Source organism: Pituophis catenifer, unplaced genomic scaffold, assembly GCF_029215685.1.
Source record: "Pituophis catenifer annectens isolate HBS135680 unplaced genomic scaffold, rPitCat1.0.hap2 SCAF_3, whole genome shotgun sequence".
In the NCBI taxonomy this organism is placed as follows: Eukaryota; Metazoa; Chordata; class Lepidosauria; order Squamata; family Colubridae; genus Pituophis; species Pituophis catenifer.
Genome location: NW_027256883.1, coordinates 125,236,152 through 125,254,584, shown reverse-complemented (window position 1 = coordinate 125,254,584; position 18,433 = coordinate 125,236,152). Strand labels below are relative to the sequence as shown.

General features: G+C 39.7%; 1 protein-coding gene across 3 annotated transcripts in view; it reads right to left on the bottom strand.

Moving 5' to 3' along the window:
* The window catches only part of VAV3 (vav guanine nucleotide exchange factor 3), a 181,596-nt gene that overhangs the window by 22,370 nt on the left and 140,793 nt on the right, over positions 1-18,433 (bottom strand). For all 3 annotated transcript variants that reach the window (XM_070939336.1, XM_070939338.1, XM_070939337.1), the window contains exons 20-21: positions 8,858-8,994; positions 3,891-3,956 (exon numbers count right to left, since the gene is read on the bottom strand). In XM_070939336.1, coding sequence (XP_070795437.1) covers positions 3,891-3,956; positions 8,858-8,994 — 203 coding nt within the window. The remainder of the gene's footprint in view (positions 1-3,890; positions 3,957-8,857; positions 8,995-18,433) is intronic.

The following is an 18,433-nucleotide window of genomic DNA, read 5'->3' as shown; positions in this document are numbered from 1 at the left end:
CAAAACGCACTGACGATGTCTCCTCGAATGGTGATGAAACGTTTGGAATCAAATTGCCAAGTTCAGACAGCCCAACTGCCAACCTGAGCTACTTATATTCAAATACATTTCAACTTTGCATGATTTGTGGCACTGTTGCTCAATATTTCAGTTTATACAATCAAGTTTTTAAAAATTATGTTTAGGTGACATGATGTAATTCTAGCTATATCAGTTAATATAAAGATTTGTCGCAAACTGTGGTAAGAAAGGTCATAAAATGGGGCAAAACTAACTTATATCTCACTTAGCAACATAAATTTTGGGCTTAATTGTGATCATAAGTCAAGGACTACCTGTAATGCCTTCTGGACATAACCATTATTTGACTGAATAAAAAATCCTGTGGGTAATGGTAAACTCACATCATAGCTATACCCAAATTTATAGGTGTCAACCTCATCATATTGATTTCAGGTAGTAACCACCCTTGAGTGCTAAAATGTCCCCCTTCCCCAGCTCTGCATTGCTAGTTTTAACCGGGAAAATTTAACAGGAAACATCTTATTACTGCAGTTATTTATTGCTATCTATGTAATACAAATATTCATATTTTCAGTCTCATCTGTTCTTTTTCCTGCTAGGAGAGAAGATTTAATGTCTCTATCGGTTAGCTCTATTTCCAGAGCATATTTTTAGCCTATTTCCCTTTCCTATTACAAATTGCTTGTACCTAAAGATGTTCGAAATGTTTTTAACTGAATTTTAACTGAATTTCCACCTTCCAAGTGGGGGTGGGGAGGTGTATGTTCCAATTGTGAAAGCAGCTGTTCTGAGCCCTGAACCTTGAAACAAGAATTTCACACCTCAAAACAGCCATTTTGAACTTGAGACACTTCTCCAAATACTTAAGAGTAATCCGATTCACACTTGAAAGACAGGTTTTGCACTCAAAATGGGGTGTTTCAAATTCAAAACTCTTTGCACATCCTTAGCCCGTAAACAAGTCATCCAACAACTGCAAAACCTACACAAAAGTATATAATCAGTGCAGATAAAATCAACTCTGCCGCACATGGACATCTATAGCAGGCTGCAGATTTGCTCAATTTCATAAGGGTAATCTTAGTATCTCTGGGTTTCTGTATTACAGCCCAACTTAGAACAGAAATAAATTCCAAGATGGAAACTGAGTACATTAAAAGGAATTACAGGCAACCCCACTGAAAAGTTTTGGAACCTATAACTAGCTCATCAAAAATAACAGGAGATCTGTAGTGTCAGTTCCCATAATAGGATTGAAATAAAGAAAATATACACAAATAGGGCGTCCAGCAGGGCTGCATGATCATTAGATGAGAGCAAAGAGCTAATATTTTCTGCATACTCTTGCTGCTATTTGGCAGTTAGTTGCCCACCAAGAATGGTGATCCCTATATCTGAGAAGCTACTGCTTCCAGGCATGGTGTGAGAGTTACATATGTTAAAGAAGTCCTTTGTGTATGGCTGCTGAGAAGTGCTTCAATGGGGCCAAGAGGAAATGAATAGATTACTCAAAGAGACCTAAGCATTTGAATAGGATACAAGACCAAATTCTAAGGCTTCTTGGGAATGGAACGGAATGAGCTGTTGTGGAATGACAGGTGTTGGAACTGAGAAGAAAGAGTCTTCACATCCATCTTCCATGATTCCCTTCCATCTTGCCACCTGCCCTCCACCACACAGGCCCCATCAGGCACCAATAGTTATGGCCACAACTCATAACCCCAATTGCCCTTGTTAAAGATTATGGAAGATATGGAAGATATAGTGTAACATATATATATAGAGAGAACTGGGTGGTTCAAAAATGTGAAAATAAATAACTAAAATAATAAATAAATAAATAAATAAAAACATTTTGATCAGGCCACAGCACAAGCTGCTGAATTATAACACACAAAATCATTTTTAACTCAGGATTCGTCTACCAACAAAAGCCCAGTGTGAAAATGAACAATAACAGACTTCATATGCTTATTAACAATAATAAAAAACAGAATGAAAGCTAGTAAATATGAGCCATTTTCATACAATATGAAAATGTCTTGCTGCCACATATTTCAAACCACTGACAGAAAAATGCCTATCAGTATTATCTCAGAACGCACCATGCTGTAGATATTCTAGGCTCTCATCCATTTTTTATTTAATATTTATTGTTTGTGCCTTCTGATGTATGTATTCTGTGCTGTTTCTGGGCACTTCTCTATGGATTAGATGTAAGTGTTGTTACTTAATAATAATAGTAAAAGTGATGGTGCCTTGAAGATTTGATGGATGTTTCAGAATCTTCCAAACGTTATCATTTGTCAAAATGGAATGGCAATGCTTGCCACTTGTAAGGAAATAGTGGTAAAACATCAATTTATCTTTTTAGTAGCACCATGCTTCTAATATACCAAGAACTGATGTTTATTCATACTTGAATTCTTGCAAGTTTTACAACTAAACTTCTCCCTTGCAAAAATAGAATAATTTCACTAGTTTACATATCTCTGTACCTCAATGTATAATTACACCTAAATTAAATATGGAGTTAATTAATTTAGCCAGTATTAATTTTAGCTACCGTATGTTGCAGCAGGATTTTAAAATTGGGAATAGTGAATCGTTTGTGGCAAGTGAAAAAAGGAGAACGTTAGGAAGAAAAGATTGGTAGGGGTAACTATGAAAATAATGTCTAAGTAAAGATGACAGAGAGATTGAAGCAAGTTGGAAAGCATGGAGACAATCAAGGAATAAGAGACTGAACGGAAGAAAGGAAGACATAGCTGGACATTAGAAAACTTGATTCCAGTTTGAAAGAAAAATTCTATCTGAGATGCACCATAATGCTTAGTGATAGAGTCGCTGGCAGGGGTTGAGTCATATGTTTGATACGCCTGTGAAAGTTGCAGGAGAAGGATGGAGAAATGTAATGATCACCACTGGATGTGACCAGATAGGATTGTACAAGACTAGAAAACAGCTAGCATTGCATTCCTTCTAGCTCTACTGTCGCCGGTGGGAGAGTCATTGGTTGTCAAGCACCAAGATAAAGAACAAGAGTGTTGTTACAACTGGAACTTTAAGGACCAGTTGTAAGTACCATGCATTCAACACCTTCACAGTTTCATACAGTCACTGAATGAGTGGTTGGTAAATGAGGACTCTCTCTCTCTAACTGTCTGTCTATGTGTGTGTGTGTGAGTGAGTGAGTGTGTGTCTCTGTGTCTCTCTCTGTGTGTATCTCTCTCTCTGTCTCTCCTTGCATGTGTGTGTGTGTATTCTTCCATTCAAGTGTGTCCAATCCTTGAAGATTGCCTACACAAGTCCTTGCAATTTTTTTTGGTAAGGTTTTCACAAGTAGTTTGCCACTCCCTTCTTCCTAGGCCTGAGAGAAAGTGACTGTCCCAAAGTCACCCAGCTAGCTTTGTGCCTAAGGCAGGACTAGAACTCCCAATTTCCTGATTTCTACCCTGATGCCACCACACCAAACTGTCACTGTCACTCTCTCACTCTCTCTCTCTCTCTCTCTCTCTCTCTCTCTCTCTCTCTCTCTCTCTCTCTCTCTGTGTGTGTGTGTGTGTGTGTGTGTTTGAAAATTGAACAGTTTTGCTAGTTAAATCCTCACCAGTTAAACCAATTTTTAAGCTGATTTCCTTCAAACTTTTACTCTGAAATCTAGTAACCCACAACACAAAATTGTCTTTTTAAATAAAATTAAGATTGCCTGCAACCTCCCCCAACACCACCACACACAGTATATGTTATTGCATCATGAAAAATTAATTTAAAAAAAAAAACTTAGTAAGAAGCAGGCAAATTAGCTGTAGACCTTTTTGTAAAAGCAATCATTCTGACAAACATAATTATATAGTGCTACTTACACATGGGCAAGGTTTTACTGCATCACTTGGAAAGAAACCAAGCTCCTGGGTCATTAAATTTCTACCCTACAGAGAGACAACAGAAAAAATAAATATATACAAATGCCATCTATATTCAGAGCAATTTAAACTTGCACATTATGATTTGCCAAATGTTGCTGAATAATTCATTCGTGTTCAATACCTGCTTAGATTAGAATGACTAATAGCTAATATAGAAACTCTGAAAGTTGAGGCTTTCTTACTGTAGGGATAAAATTATACAATTTACATTGGTTTGACATCTACTTTGGGTCTATTTTTGAGTAATCTCTGGTTAGGGATGAATCAATCAGTTTATATCCAATCTATGCCACCTGGGTAGGTGTCCCATTGTAGCTCTCAAATGAAATTTTTGCTCCTTAATCCTTCTAACACTATATATGGTCACCCACTTGAAGACCCAGTGGAAGAAGCATTGCTGAAATCCTACAAGCAATACCATCAAGCTTAGAAGATCCTTGAACAAGGAAAGATACTGCAACCCTGTTGTGTTCCTGGATGTCTTGGGCTTTCAAAGATTAACAGCCCATTTGTAACAATGATTGCATTGGCTTCTCTTGTATCATTAGTGACTGGATCAATTTCAGAATGTGATGCCAGAGGATGCAGATAGATTACTTGGAGTGATAAATTTCATCATTAGTTCTCTTGATTTTTACTCAATCTGGGTCACAACTTTCAGCTGGGAGATAATTAAAGGTAACTTAGTTTAAAAAGTAACAATCCTCTCTCGGGAAAACAAAACATGTCCCGTATTTAAAAGAGGAGATTACAGGATGTCTGCTTTAGATTCTCCAGAAATGGACAATTGCTGTATAGGCCAATTTCCATCCTTCTGAAATTGCACAAAGAAATTAAACCAGTGATAGCTTTTCATTACAAGAATTCTTTTCTTCCTTCCTTCCAAACTGGCTTATAAACAAACTACAGGATTGAAATTATCTGGACAATCACTCTTTAGAGATGAAGCAAAAGAGTACAATTCTGTTAATTCTTCATATCTTCTCAGTGGCTTTTTATACTGGATTGATTGCCTGGAAATCTTGAAACAGGAAGCACGTTTTTAGAGGATGCTTTCCTGTCTCTCAAGCAGAGTTTAGATATTGCTTAAGAAAAGCAAAAGATAGTATCTCTCCAAAGTTTTCCATCCAGGCAATATCCAGGAGTCTGTCTTATCAGTTATGGTAATATGTCAACTGCATATCTTCCTGAAATAAAATGAGCTCACAATCATGGCACATGCATACTAGGAATGTCCAGATGTCCAGATGGACATTGACACAGGTGTCAAACTCGATCGCGTTAAGGGGCAGATTGTGACGTATCGCAACGTTTTTTGCCTTTGCAGAGATGGGGTGGGCGTGGCCGGCATGTGACGTATCTGGCCCACGGGCCATCAGTTTGACAGAGCTAGACTACTACAATGTGCTTTTTGTATTCCTCTATTCCAGAAGCTTCAATTGGTTCAGTACTCTGATGGACTGCACTATATCTCAGCAAAGAATAGTACACTGGATTCTATTTTGTCTCTGGGATGTTGTGGAATGTAGTCTGAATGCTCAGGAGGAGGGGCTTTATTCCAGAGAATGAAAAGACAGCAAGGTTTAGATAGTTTGGTTGAGAGGAAGAGGAACAAGACAGTTCCTCCCTAAAAGTTCTCGAAGTATATCTTTAATGATGCAAGTAATGTGCTTTAGTTCGGCAAGATTTTTGAGAAACAATAAAGGAAACTGCTTGGAAGAAACTCAGTGTGTCTTTCCTGGTTAAGGGAGTCTAACATGGGTAGAATATACAGTGTTGCTTACTGAATTAACCAGAAAAGATAACTCTGAATTGCAGATGACTTCGCGTCCTCTCCCTCAAACGAAATTAGACAGAAAAATATTACAAACAGACCAAATCCTGGAGAATTTTCCTTCTCAATAAAGGAATGCATGCAGCACATAAAAATAAGAAGCCACACGCCAGAAAAGTACATTGAAACGTCCTCCAGTACACCGAACTGCCTGCAGATTGCATTATCTCGACAAAATCCAAGATAGGCAGTGTTGAAGACACCCACATCCTAAGCCATGTTTTCCTTTATAAATGATAACTAGGACTGTGCACTCAAAAATTGACCAGCAGCTAATCTAGATCATGCAGCAGTGACGTCATATAGCAATAGCAAGTCTGTCCAGTAAGCACATTAGTAGCTAACCTTTGCAAAAAGTGATCTTTAAGAACAATTAATTTGAGTAATCCATTAAGGAGGTGAAAAGAGCATGAATGATTGAATTTGACAGCCCAGCCAAAGCTGGACAAAGGTCATTCCGATTATGACATTGCAAGAGCTATGAATCCAGAAGCAGCTCCAGGCCTGCTCTTTCAGTGTGAACACAACCCCACCCAGACACAAAGTTGGAATAATCCCAGAATTAGTAAGTGTCTGAGTTAAGCGCCACTCCATCTTGCTTGGGGTGATTTTGAGGTTGTTCCTTCCCATCTAAGCTCTGACAGCTTCCAGACATCAGGGCAGGACTTTTATCACGTGCTCCATATAATTGAGTACTATCAGCAAATGAAATACCTCATTTTATAACGATTTATTCAACTGACAGAAAAAAGAAGAGGTTTAGGATTTCATAGAGGCCCACTGCCCTATTCTTCTTCCCCAAAATCAGAGTGGACTCATGCCCTTAGAAAGGTGTGGAACTACCATAACACCATGTCCCAACTCTCACAGGCAATCCACAAGGATCCACAAGGATGAATGTTTCCCAGAAGATTGCTGTTAATTACCCAGCACACATATGAGCTATGTGTGTCCCTATATGTAAAAATATCATGTTTGTGTCAATTAAGACCAGCTCAAATCTATCCTCCATTATATCATGTCTTGGTTCTACTTGGTGGTTATTGATTATACCAATACTGGGCATTTTAAATAAGCAGAAACATTATTTTGAAAATTGATTATATTGGAAAAAAAAGAAGGGGAATGTAGATGTTTGTGCTTTAAACTATATTTTAAGATAACTTTCAGAACTTGGAGAACAATTAAAATATTGGGCCTTTGAAGTACAGTCTGACTTTTATCACAGATTCATGCAGTTGTTTTTCTTTTGAACTTATACAAAGTTAAATGGTGTATTTTTAACCCTGGGGATAAATCCCCGAGATGCCAAGCTGTTTAGCATAAATTTTGATGTAATTCAAATTTTGTAGGTTCTCTTTAATATTGCATAATATTCTATATACTGCCTTTTTAATGCAGATGGGGAACTTCAGAAAACTACAAATATTCTTTATAATAGTATCTTCTATAATCAGAAAATAAATAAGAATTGCATGAGTAATGAAAAGTATTTACAGCACTCTATGTAAATCTGGATCCAATTCTTTGCTTCTGCTCTTCCCTGTTATTTTTCTACTCCCCAATACAAATTTATTAGTATGCCAAGATCTATTGCATTTAGTGAAATTTAACTCCGAAGTAAACTTATTTAGAATTGTTAATTAAGTCAATTTAGTATCATTTTCATTATTCAAGAGGAGCATACTGTACAGACTTGAAAGCAATAGATCTACATCTAATTTAATATTTTGGTTAAATGTAGAGAATAGAGAGCAAAACCTAAGAACCACACAAGTAAAGATCATTACAGATAGTCCTTGATTTATGATTACAACTGAACTGGAATGTCAGTCGCTGAATGAAGCGATCATTACGTAAGATGTCATTTGACTACTTTGCTCAACCACTGAAATCCTGGCACTCCCAGTTGCAGTTGTTAAGCAAGAATCACAGGGACTCACATCGTAGGACTCCGTTCACATTAAGTGAACGGAGTCCCAGGTAAAGAGTGTGGGGGTGCTTTGGGGGGGTGGGTGTTCCTGGGATGTCTGGCACAGATTGCATGCAAGTTGTGTGGTGCTGCAGGGCAGGCAAAGCTGCAGCTTCCTAGAAGCCTCAGCCACACTCCAGTCTCACACAGCAGCATGACACAAAGACCTGCAGCCCTCGAAGTTTCAGCCACCACCCAGCCCAGCAGTGCTTATGACTTCAGGGATGCGGCAACTCTCCCCCCAATATATGCCCTTTTAGCCACAATGGCACCTGAGGCGGGGGGGTGGGGGGTGGGCAGCAGCATTAGGGCTAAAATAGAGGCTCAGAGTCTTTAGCAGCCCTAGGAGGCAGCCACCACTCTTAGGCCGCTACCTCATCCACAGGGCTACCGTTGCTATTGAGAAATGCCACCTCAAGCCTCACCTGCCCCCCCCCACTAGGCCATTATCATTCTGCAAAATCCCAATCGACCCCATGGCCCTGCACTCCCCATGATCTGCTGCACCCACTACATTCTTTTTCTCCAGCTACTGACAGCCCCACCCAACCTATTCAAGGCAGCTACTGGCAATGCCAGGCCTGCTTACCAAGGCTGGCTCCAAGTTGGCATCCCATTATCGCAATCTTTTGGAAGCCTCATTCCCCAAACTGCATGACAGGGGCAATGATACTTTATTCTTTCCTATTTTTTCCCCCTTTGCACTTTTTACTCTTTTTTCCTGTTTTACTTTCTTTTAGTTTTTACTGCTATAATTTATAATTTTAAAAAAATTAAAAAAAGAAAGAGATAATTTTGAAGATCCCAGCTGACAACTTTCCAAAGATCTGTTTGCAATGCTACTGAATCAAAAGCAAAGAACTCTGTTCTAAAGCACTGGAGCAATAAAGATGTATTTATTTCCAATAAGTGTGTTTGTGTGTGTGTGTGTGTGTGTGTGTGTGTGTGTGTGTGTAAAAACACAGAAATGCATATAATATGTATTTTTTTTTAAAAAAAGAGACTGCTGAAAGTTAAAATCTAAACACATGAAGAATAATGCAACTAGAAAGCGCTAGATTAAGAAAGGCAAATTGAGCTAATAAAATGGTATTGTACCTGCCAAAATAAGGTGTGTGCATCTCCTTTGATGAGTTCAATGATGTCTCCAATCTGGATGAATAATGGAGGACCATCCGGTGGAACTGGCTGGGGAATCCCGGTATAGTTTCTAATCACTTGCATTTTTGGTAAACCTTTTGAGAAAGGAAGAAAAATGAGCAATCTGCAAGTGATAAAAAATTAAAGCAATGTATTATCTCGTATAAATTCCCTCTTTTCTATCACTGCTATTGCTTCCCGAATGGAAGGTCCTATCCTGGACATTATTCCTCAAATAAATTCACCAGTCTGATGGACTTTTTTTGAAACTTATGCTCTCCCTTCTCTCACTCAATTGCATAATTTCACTCAATAGCGTACAAATGAAAATTGAAAATGATTTCTGAATGAGAAAAAGAAAGTTCAGCTCATAAATATCAAGGGAAAAATTAATAAAAGTTTAAATACAATTAATAAAAGTTTAAATACTTATGACCACAATTGAGCCCAAAATTTCTGTTGCTAAGCATAACAGTTGTTAAGTGAACCTTGCCCCATTTTAGGGCATTTTTCTTGATACAGCTATTAAGTGAATTACTGCAGTTATTAAGTTAGTAACATGGTTGTTAAGTAAATCTGGCTTCCCCACTGACTTTCCTTGTCTTAAGGTCGCAAAAGGGGGGTCACATGACCCCAAGACACTGCAGCCGTCATAAATATGAACCAGTTACCAAGCAGCTGAATTTTGATCACATGACCATGTGGAATGCTGCAATGGTCGTAAGTGTGAAAAATGGTCATGTCACTTTTTCCAGTGTTGTCGTAACTTCAAATGGTCACTAAATGAACTGTTGTAAGGACTACCCGTAACTTTTCTTCCAACCAGAGACTCAGATATAGTGAAGTCAAAGATGTCTAAAAAGTCTAGGACAGGAGTGTCATATTTCACTGAGGGCCGCATAAGGGTTGTATTTGACTTCGAGGATGGGCAAGGAGGCAGTCAAATCAAATCTTTATGATGATCAAAGACCAGCCTAAGCAGGGCAGGGCACAATCAGTTAAAAAGCATAGAAAATACAACAGACTCTAAAAATAATAACAGTAATACAAACCTAAAAGGTACAAAGCAGAAAGTATTTATAAAAACAAAAGTTTAAAAGAAGGATGTTTAGTCACAAACTACCCCATGTTTCTGATACAAATGTTTCAAAAGAAAATGCCAGTTTTTCCTAGGTGGTTATTGGATTTTCACACTAACCACCTTCATTGTACATTATGAAAAATTCTGATGGTCAAAGGCATCTATGATGCCCTTCACACTACCTGAAAAATAAGTTAGAGTAGTGTCACCCGAGTTGCTGGGGTTCTTTTAATATAAAAAGTTGTGCTTTTAGATGTTTGTTTGACTTACCAAGTGATCAGAAAATAAATGGCCCAGTAATTCTTTTGACCTTTGGGCCAACTATTTGAATTATTCTCTGTGTTTATCTAAAACCAAAAATCTGGGCTAGTTTCCAGATGCTTATTTATTAACTGGCCTTTTTTCTTTTTCTTTTTTTCTTTTTTTTTATAGATGCAACCATCTAGCGGAGGTATTTTCATTTTTCAAGCATGCTTGAGCTGAGGTAATGCTGCTTGGTTCATCAAGTCTCAGCAAGTTGTTTCAAGGTGTTCCTCTACTGGAACAACATATGTATGTTCTTCTGTCATATCAAGCTGTCTGCTCAGCTACCTTGAAGAAAAAGAAACAATGCCTCTTTCTGAGAGAGAATGCATTACCCACAGTTCAACCCAGGTATGCAAAGGGGATGATGTCCCAGATGGTGGACACCCTGGCAGAAAAGGACATCCTTCTGGGTCCCGACAGAAAATACACTACCCAAAGCATGCCTCTCCTGCTAGATCTCATGGGATGGTAGACACCTTAGGGGACAGATATTCCCTTAATTAACCCAGCTCCAAGCCATAAAGGTCTTTGAAGATAGTAGGACGTGGACAGGATAGTAGGACGGCTGAATGCAACCACATGTTTATTGGACCCGTGGCCCTCCTGGTTGGTGTTGGCCTCCCGGGAGGTTACGCAAGGCTGGCTCCAGGGGATTATTAATGCTTCTTTGAGTGAGGGTGTCTTGCCGTCTGCCTTGAAAGAGGCGGACGGTGAGGCCCCCTCCTCAAGAAGCCCTCTCTGGATCCGGCTGTTTTGGCTAACTATCATCCGGTCTCCAACCTTCGCTTTATGGCGAAGGTTGTTGAGAGTGTGGTGGCGCGACAGCTTCCTCGGTACCTGGATGAAGCTGTCTATCTAGATCCACTCCAGTCCGGCTTCAGGCCTGGGCACAGCACGGAAACGGCATTGGTCGTGTTGGTGGATGATCTCTGGAGGGCTCGGGATAGGGGTTGTTCCTCTATCCTAGTCCTGTTAGATCTCTCAGCGGCTTTTGATACCATTGACCATGGTATCATGCTGCGCCGGTTAGAGGGGTTGGGGGTGGGGGGCACCGTCCTACGGTGGTTCTCCTCCTATCTCTCTGACCGGTCGCAGTCGGTGTTGGCAGGGGGGCAGAGGTCGATCCCGAGGCGCCTTGTTTGTGGGGTGCCGCAGGGGTCGGTCCTCTCACCCCTTCTGTTCAACATTTATGTGAAGCCGCTGGGCAAGATCATCCGTGGTTTTGGGGTGGAGTTCCATCAGTACGCTGATGATACTCAGCTGTACATCTCCACCCCAGGCCATCCCAACGATACCCTTGAAGTGATGTCCCGGTGCCTGGAGGCCGTGCGGGTCTGGATGGGGAGAAACAGGCTTCGACTCAACTCTTCCAAGACCTAGTGGCTGTGGCTTCCGGCGTCCCGATATAGCCAGATGGTGCCATCGCTGGTTATTGGGGGCGAGTTACTGGCCCCCTCGGAGAGGGCTCCCAACTTGGGTGTCCTCCTGGATGTACTGCTGTCTTTAGAAGAGCATATGACGGCCATGACCAGGAGGGCTTTTCATCAGGTTGGCCTGATTCGCCAGTTGCGTCCTTTTCTGGATCGGGACTCCTTACACAGAGTCACTCAGGCTCTCGTCACTTCCCGCCTGGCTACTTCAATGCTCTCTACATGGGGCTCCCCTTGAGGAGCACCCGGAGGCTCCAACTGGTGCAGAATGTGGCCGCGCGGGGGATTATGGGAGCGATGGGCCGCTCCCATGTGACACCCCTCCTGCACGAGCTGCATTGGCTCCCGGTGGTCTTCCGGGTGCACTTCAAGGTGTTGGTTACCACCTTTAAAGTGCTCCATGGCACAGGGCCTGGGTACTTACGGGACCGCCTTCTGCCACCGATAGCCTCCCACCGGCCAGTACGCTCCCACAGAGAGGGACTCCTCAGGGTGCCGTCAGCCAGGCAATGTCGGCTGGCGACACCCAGGGGGAGGGCCTTCTCTGTGGCAGCACCTGCCCTCTGGAACGACCTGTCCCCGGAGATACGTAGGATACCAGATCTCCATGCTTTTCGCCGTGCCCTCAAAACTTTTCTATTTCACCAAGCTGGGCTGGCGTAACCCCCCCCCCTTAGATATTTTAATTGTAACGGATTTTAGTTGGGATGTTTTTTTTTTAATTTGATTTATATCAAATTTTAAATCTGGGCCAAAGTTTGTTTAATTCTTTTAATAATTTTAAATTTTGTATTGGATGTTTTTTATTCTTGGCTGTTCACCGCCCTGAGTCCAGCAGGAGAAGGGCGGTATAAAAATTTAATAAAATAAAATAAAAATAAAATAAATATGTGGGGCCCAAAGAAATTACTCTAAATCAATATGATCCTTTGATGGAGTTGTGCTTGGTCCTACAAAGTTAGGCAGCAGTAAAGTCAGAAATTTCATCCATTCACTATGGTTTCAGAGGCCTTTTGAGTACAAGTTTAAACTAAGGAAAACTTCATCCAGGATACATCAGTGCTTGTTCTTATACATGTATCTATCCTGTGTTCCCATGATCATTTTATATATATGCAGGAATACACCAAGAAATCTATCTCTGCCCCCAAAAGTTTTTTTTTAATTTCTTTTGAACCACAGTACTGAAAATGAAGATGCTATATTCATTTTAACACTTTTGGCAAGTTTAACATATACCCTTTTTAGACCAGCAATGTAACTAAAGACTAATTAAAAAGGTGTTTAAATACTGAATTATTTATCATTAATTTGCAGAATATGGATTAAAAAATAATGGAACCATGGGTAAAAGCAGGAAGAAGTGACATGGCTAAGAAATAGACTCCCACAAGATAAACCAAAACCACAATTCAAAAATCTGGTTTAAACCTCACTCATTGTGGGGGAGTAACACTTTTTGCAGGTGCATCTCTGACACAGCAATACTTAAGAGAATCTTTTATCCATCAACACTGACACATTCTAGCTCATTACTGTTATATAGATAACATGGAACCTAACAGTAAATGTTTATTTAATCTCTCCATGAATGTGCACTTCAGCATTACTGAAAATGGCTGGAGCCAATTTTTATCTTAAATCTAAAGAGTTGAAGCTTGAACTTTAGAAATCAGACTGAATGAATCATATAATTAGTGTCTAAGGCGCTGTAACTTTTCATTTCGCAGCTTTACAACTTTTGACAATTTGCTTAAAAGTAAAGATATCGCTAAAGTTAGACAACATTATAAATATTATTAGTCCTGACCATTCCAAGGATTACACAGTGAAAAAATATAATGTACATGGAACAGGAAGAAAACTCTAATATTTACTAAGAAATGGAGCTGAATAATATGTTTGCATTCCGTAATTCTGTACCAAGTCTAGTTTTCTTGATGACATGATAGATTCCTGTATTTTCAGAGATTTTGTATACTAATTGTTGTACTCTGCCCAGAGTCACTTGTTTTGAGAGACAGGCGGCTATATAAATTGGAAAATTAATTTGGAAAAAAATAATAACACACCACCAAATGTGAGAAAGCCTGCAAACCTCTAATTTAATTTTTGGAATAATGTTTATTTATTTGTAAAATTTATTAGCTGTGTCACCCTGAAGTTGGCTGAACTGTGGTCATTTTCTTTTTTGTAGTTTCTAGGGAGGTTTCTCTTCTCACTACTTCAGGGTTGACACAGCCTGGAGCAAAGGGGCCAGGGAGGGGGAGTGTAGAGATTAGCTGGGGTGTTGTAGCCTAAATAAAATTCTTTCCCCTGGGAATCAAGGATGTTCGTACAGGTATCTGCAAGATGGAGAGTGAGGTCATCTAGCAACTGGGTTGTATGCTGACTGGATCATGTGACTGAGATTTTGGGGGGAAGTGATAAAGTTTTACTTTTAATTGGGGGGGAAACCGCTGCCAACTTAGAGCTGGTTTTCCACCAGGAACATGCCAGTTTGATATGTCCTAATAAATAATTTTCTTTGAGGAACTTGTCTGCCTTGGAGTTCTTATTGGACTGGGATGTATTACTTGGAACCCTGACAAGCTGCCCATTTTGCCGCATGGTAACTCTGGGTGGCTTACAATATTAAAAAAATTAAACTGTATTATTTATAATATAAATGCAATACTATAAAAACAACCTAGCTAAAAAGATGGAGGGGGGAATGGGTATGATGAGAAGGGGAGTGGTGGGATCTGTTGTTAATTTATCAACCAGCCCCAATGTGAAACCCTTCCGTTGGAAGCGCTTACAGAAAATAAGAAGGGTTGGAACCGACCTCACTCCATGGGGGGAGGGGAGGGCAAGATATTCTAAAGGGCAGGCACAATGTTAGAGAAGGCTCCTCTCCTGGACCCCACCACCAGAATTCCCTAGCTAATGGGGCCCACAGCATGCCTCCTCTACTGGCATGGATGGTGTGGGTTAATCCCAGTGGGATGAGATGGTCCTTCAATAACTAACTAAGCAAATCACTTAAAAATGGAATATATACCTATCACCATTGGCAGGTCATTAATAAAGTTCTCCTACCTAAACCGTGAAAAATACATTATCATTTAACCCATTAGAACTTGTAGATTTGACCAATAGTTAGACAAAAAGACAAAGCTAAATTAAGCATAACCGAATAGATGTCAAAAGCAAATTCAATTCCATCTTCCTTGCTGTAAAACAGTCTGGTAATACCTATAGCCTTAGAATCCGGCATTCTGATCATAAGGCATCTATTTTCACAGAAATGGAAAGAAAACAAGACCAAATCATTTTTATAGAGCAATGCTATTTTCTAAGTATGCTTTAAATCACACCTCTTATTCCATTTGCAATGTTTTCTAGCTATTTTTGTTTCTGTTGCTGGTGTTAATAAAACTGTTAAAGAAGAAAATTTGCTTTCTTGTGCCTTATCAGCTCCTGTCATCTGCATTTAAAGGGAATAATCCCTTGAAAAGTCTCTAGAGGATTTTCCTTAATAGATTTGCCCTGAAGAAATGAAACTGCTGCTGGTTATGCAAACAGGAAGGAGAGCTGCATGCACGTTCATCTCGAATATGAGGGCCCCCACTGAATTTCAAACAGATTGGATATTCCTGCAAAATGAAGTAGTCTATCATAACTGATTGCACAGGACAACACTACTGCTGACTGTCAACACCACTGCTGATAGTCGCTCTCAATATCGGGATCATGGAACTTTGCCAGTACTGAAAATCGAGCAGAAGCTCCTGATGTGCATTTCAAGTATAGCAGTCAAAAATCCTATTGACTTCAATGGAATCTGCACTGCCTTCAGCACTGCATTCCTGAATTTTCCCATTTCTTTTCTAAGAATACCGCTGTTGCACCAATTGTGATTGGAGTCCTTGGAGCAGTAGCCAAGGGAGTCCCTTGATATTTGGAAATTTTGAATTTATTAGACCTGAACACCCTAATTTTACAAAATAATAATACTACTACTTAGTTCCAATTCCTTAGACACTACCTTAATAATTCTTAGGTCCTTGATGAGAATTTAAATGATTAAATTTTCACAAGTCTTTGCTTGTGAATCTAATTGTACACATTTTACACATTTAATAAGGACATTAAAAAAACTAGCAAGCAAAGCAAATAACAAGATCTGGCAATGGTTAAGCGAGAGGTAGAGGGGCTAATTCTGGTTGCATAAGACCAAGTCTTAAGAACAAATACACACAAAACTAGAATTGGGAAGCTAGAAACAGACAGGAAATGTTGTCTGAAAGAAGCTGAAGAAACAGTGAACCACCTAGTTCACTGCTGCAAGAAGATTGCACAAACTACAAGCAGCGGCATGACAAAACAGAAGGAATAGTGCCGTGATGGCTAACCTATGGCACGCGTGCCACAGATGGCATGCAGAGCCCTCTCTGAGGGCACGCAAGCCATCGCTCACTCAGGTCCACTGTGCATGCGCACATGCACCTCCCACCAGCGAGCTAATTTTTGGGATGCACGGGGGGACAGGGTGCATGAAGGAGACGCGTGCGCATGCATGGGGGTGGGGGAGCACAGGGGGTGCAGCGCACCTTCACCCATGGCCCGTTTTTGGGTCCAGGAGGCTGCAGAGAGGCCTGCTAGGCCCAAAATGGGGCGTGGGGAGGTGGGGTATGCCCCCCCATGCCTCGCCTTTGGCCCCAGGAGGCTGCAGGGAGGCCTGCTAGGCCCAAAACAGGGGGGGCAGGGGATCACACACACATGTGTGGGGGGTGAGGGGTCATGCAGGGGGGTTGCGTTGCATTATGGGTGCCAGCACGTGTGTGCGCTGTCAGCACACAACAAGAAAAAGGTTAGCCATCATTGCAATAGTGCAATGAAATATCTACAAGAAATACTATTTGCCTGTGAGCAGCAACTGGTAGGACCACAAAATAGATAAAGTAACAGAAAATGAAAAAGCTAAAGTGCTCTGAGACTTCAGAATTCAAACAAGTACCACTTGTCAAATACTTGAACACCATTGGCATTGACAAAATCCCCATCAGTCAATTGCAAAAACCTTGGAATATTTCACATCCTGCGACAATACCTTTAACACCATCAAACAATATCCACCTATCCCAGGAAAGTACTTGATGGTCTACGAAAATCCTGTCTAAACATCTGCTGACTATGCAACCAACCATAATAATAGATGAAGTCTTAGTTTTCATTTGTACTTGACATACAATCATAAACTAAGTCTATTTATCAACACTACATTTAAAGCCTTAGTCTGCCCTATGAATTATAATGGATAATGGAATTTTCTATATAGTTTATATTTGTTGCTTTTTTATAAAACTGCACACAAAGTGATTCACATAACAGAAGCCATATAAAACCAAATTTAATATAAAGTAAAAAATAAAGGTTATGTCCCCGACAATATAAAACTATATGAGTATTACAAAATGCATTACGTTAGGTCTAAATCTTTTACAGATTATAAACAATGCTAGGGGTTCAAACTCAAAGCTGAACCTTCTCAACCATCAAGCATTATCAAGTGCAAGTCACAGGGGAAAATGTTCTATCAGTCTACATTCAAAGTTATTGCAGAAATTGAATTCCATCCACTACTAGCCAAGCGAAGCTGGCATAAGTATTGCTCTGTTTCAGAAAGAGCTATGACCTACGAAGATAATAATGTATATCATCAAAGGCTACACTTTTTTATTTTTTCCAGCTTGATTCAAAGAAAATTAAATAGTAGCCTCAACCTCCATTAAAGTCGGGAATATACTACTCTATTCATACTGTTAAACAACCATCACCTATGAAAAGTAGTGTTAATGGGCCAGTATTTTTAACATTTCTGGAGAAATACCTATTAAATGCAATGTTCTAAGTTGAAAGTTAATCAAACAAATATACATAATTGAAATATAATTACATCACACAAGCTGAAGTTGTACAAAGTACCTATGGAAGTGATAGCAATTATCTTTCACTGTTTTAGTCAGCACTATAATAACTTCGAGTCCCCACTTTTTTTTTCCTATTGTAAGTGGGATCATCAAGCTTCGGTAATCTTTTTTTTCCACATTAGCATCCTATTTGAATAGCCCAGAAAAATATCAATGCTATATAATAAACACACACACACACACAATCAATAGAGCCATTCTAAATATTGAAAACAGTTTCAAAGGCCAAGTTGAATAGATATGTTTGACTTATGGCCCTCTGTGATCAAGAAGGTCAACTTCACAGCCAGAAAGACTGTCCCTCAGATAGTGAGGCTGAAGTGATTATGGCATACTAAACAAGAGAGATCGCAAGGAAGACCTTTCTTAATAATTAAATAGGCTCACAACAAGCACTAATGAGAAAGGAAAGAGTGAGGCTTGAGAGAATGAAACAGCCTACCCAAATGAAAAACTTCCCAAAGAGATATTCCACACAGAATCTGGAGATTCTCCCTTCCTGGTATAAAGCTTTTAAGGTTAAATCTTTAAACTGACCCAGAAAAAATAAGAGATATTATTTACCCTTACATATTTTAAAACTGCTTTAAATTTTGGATACTGGTGTAACTGCTAAATTATTAATGAATTCAATAAATGAGCTAAATTTTAGAGGAAGATTCCTTCTTTTATTTAAATTAAAATTTAGTAAATCATCATCAAAACATAATGATTCTTCACTGATTTGTACCTTAATTAAGGT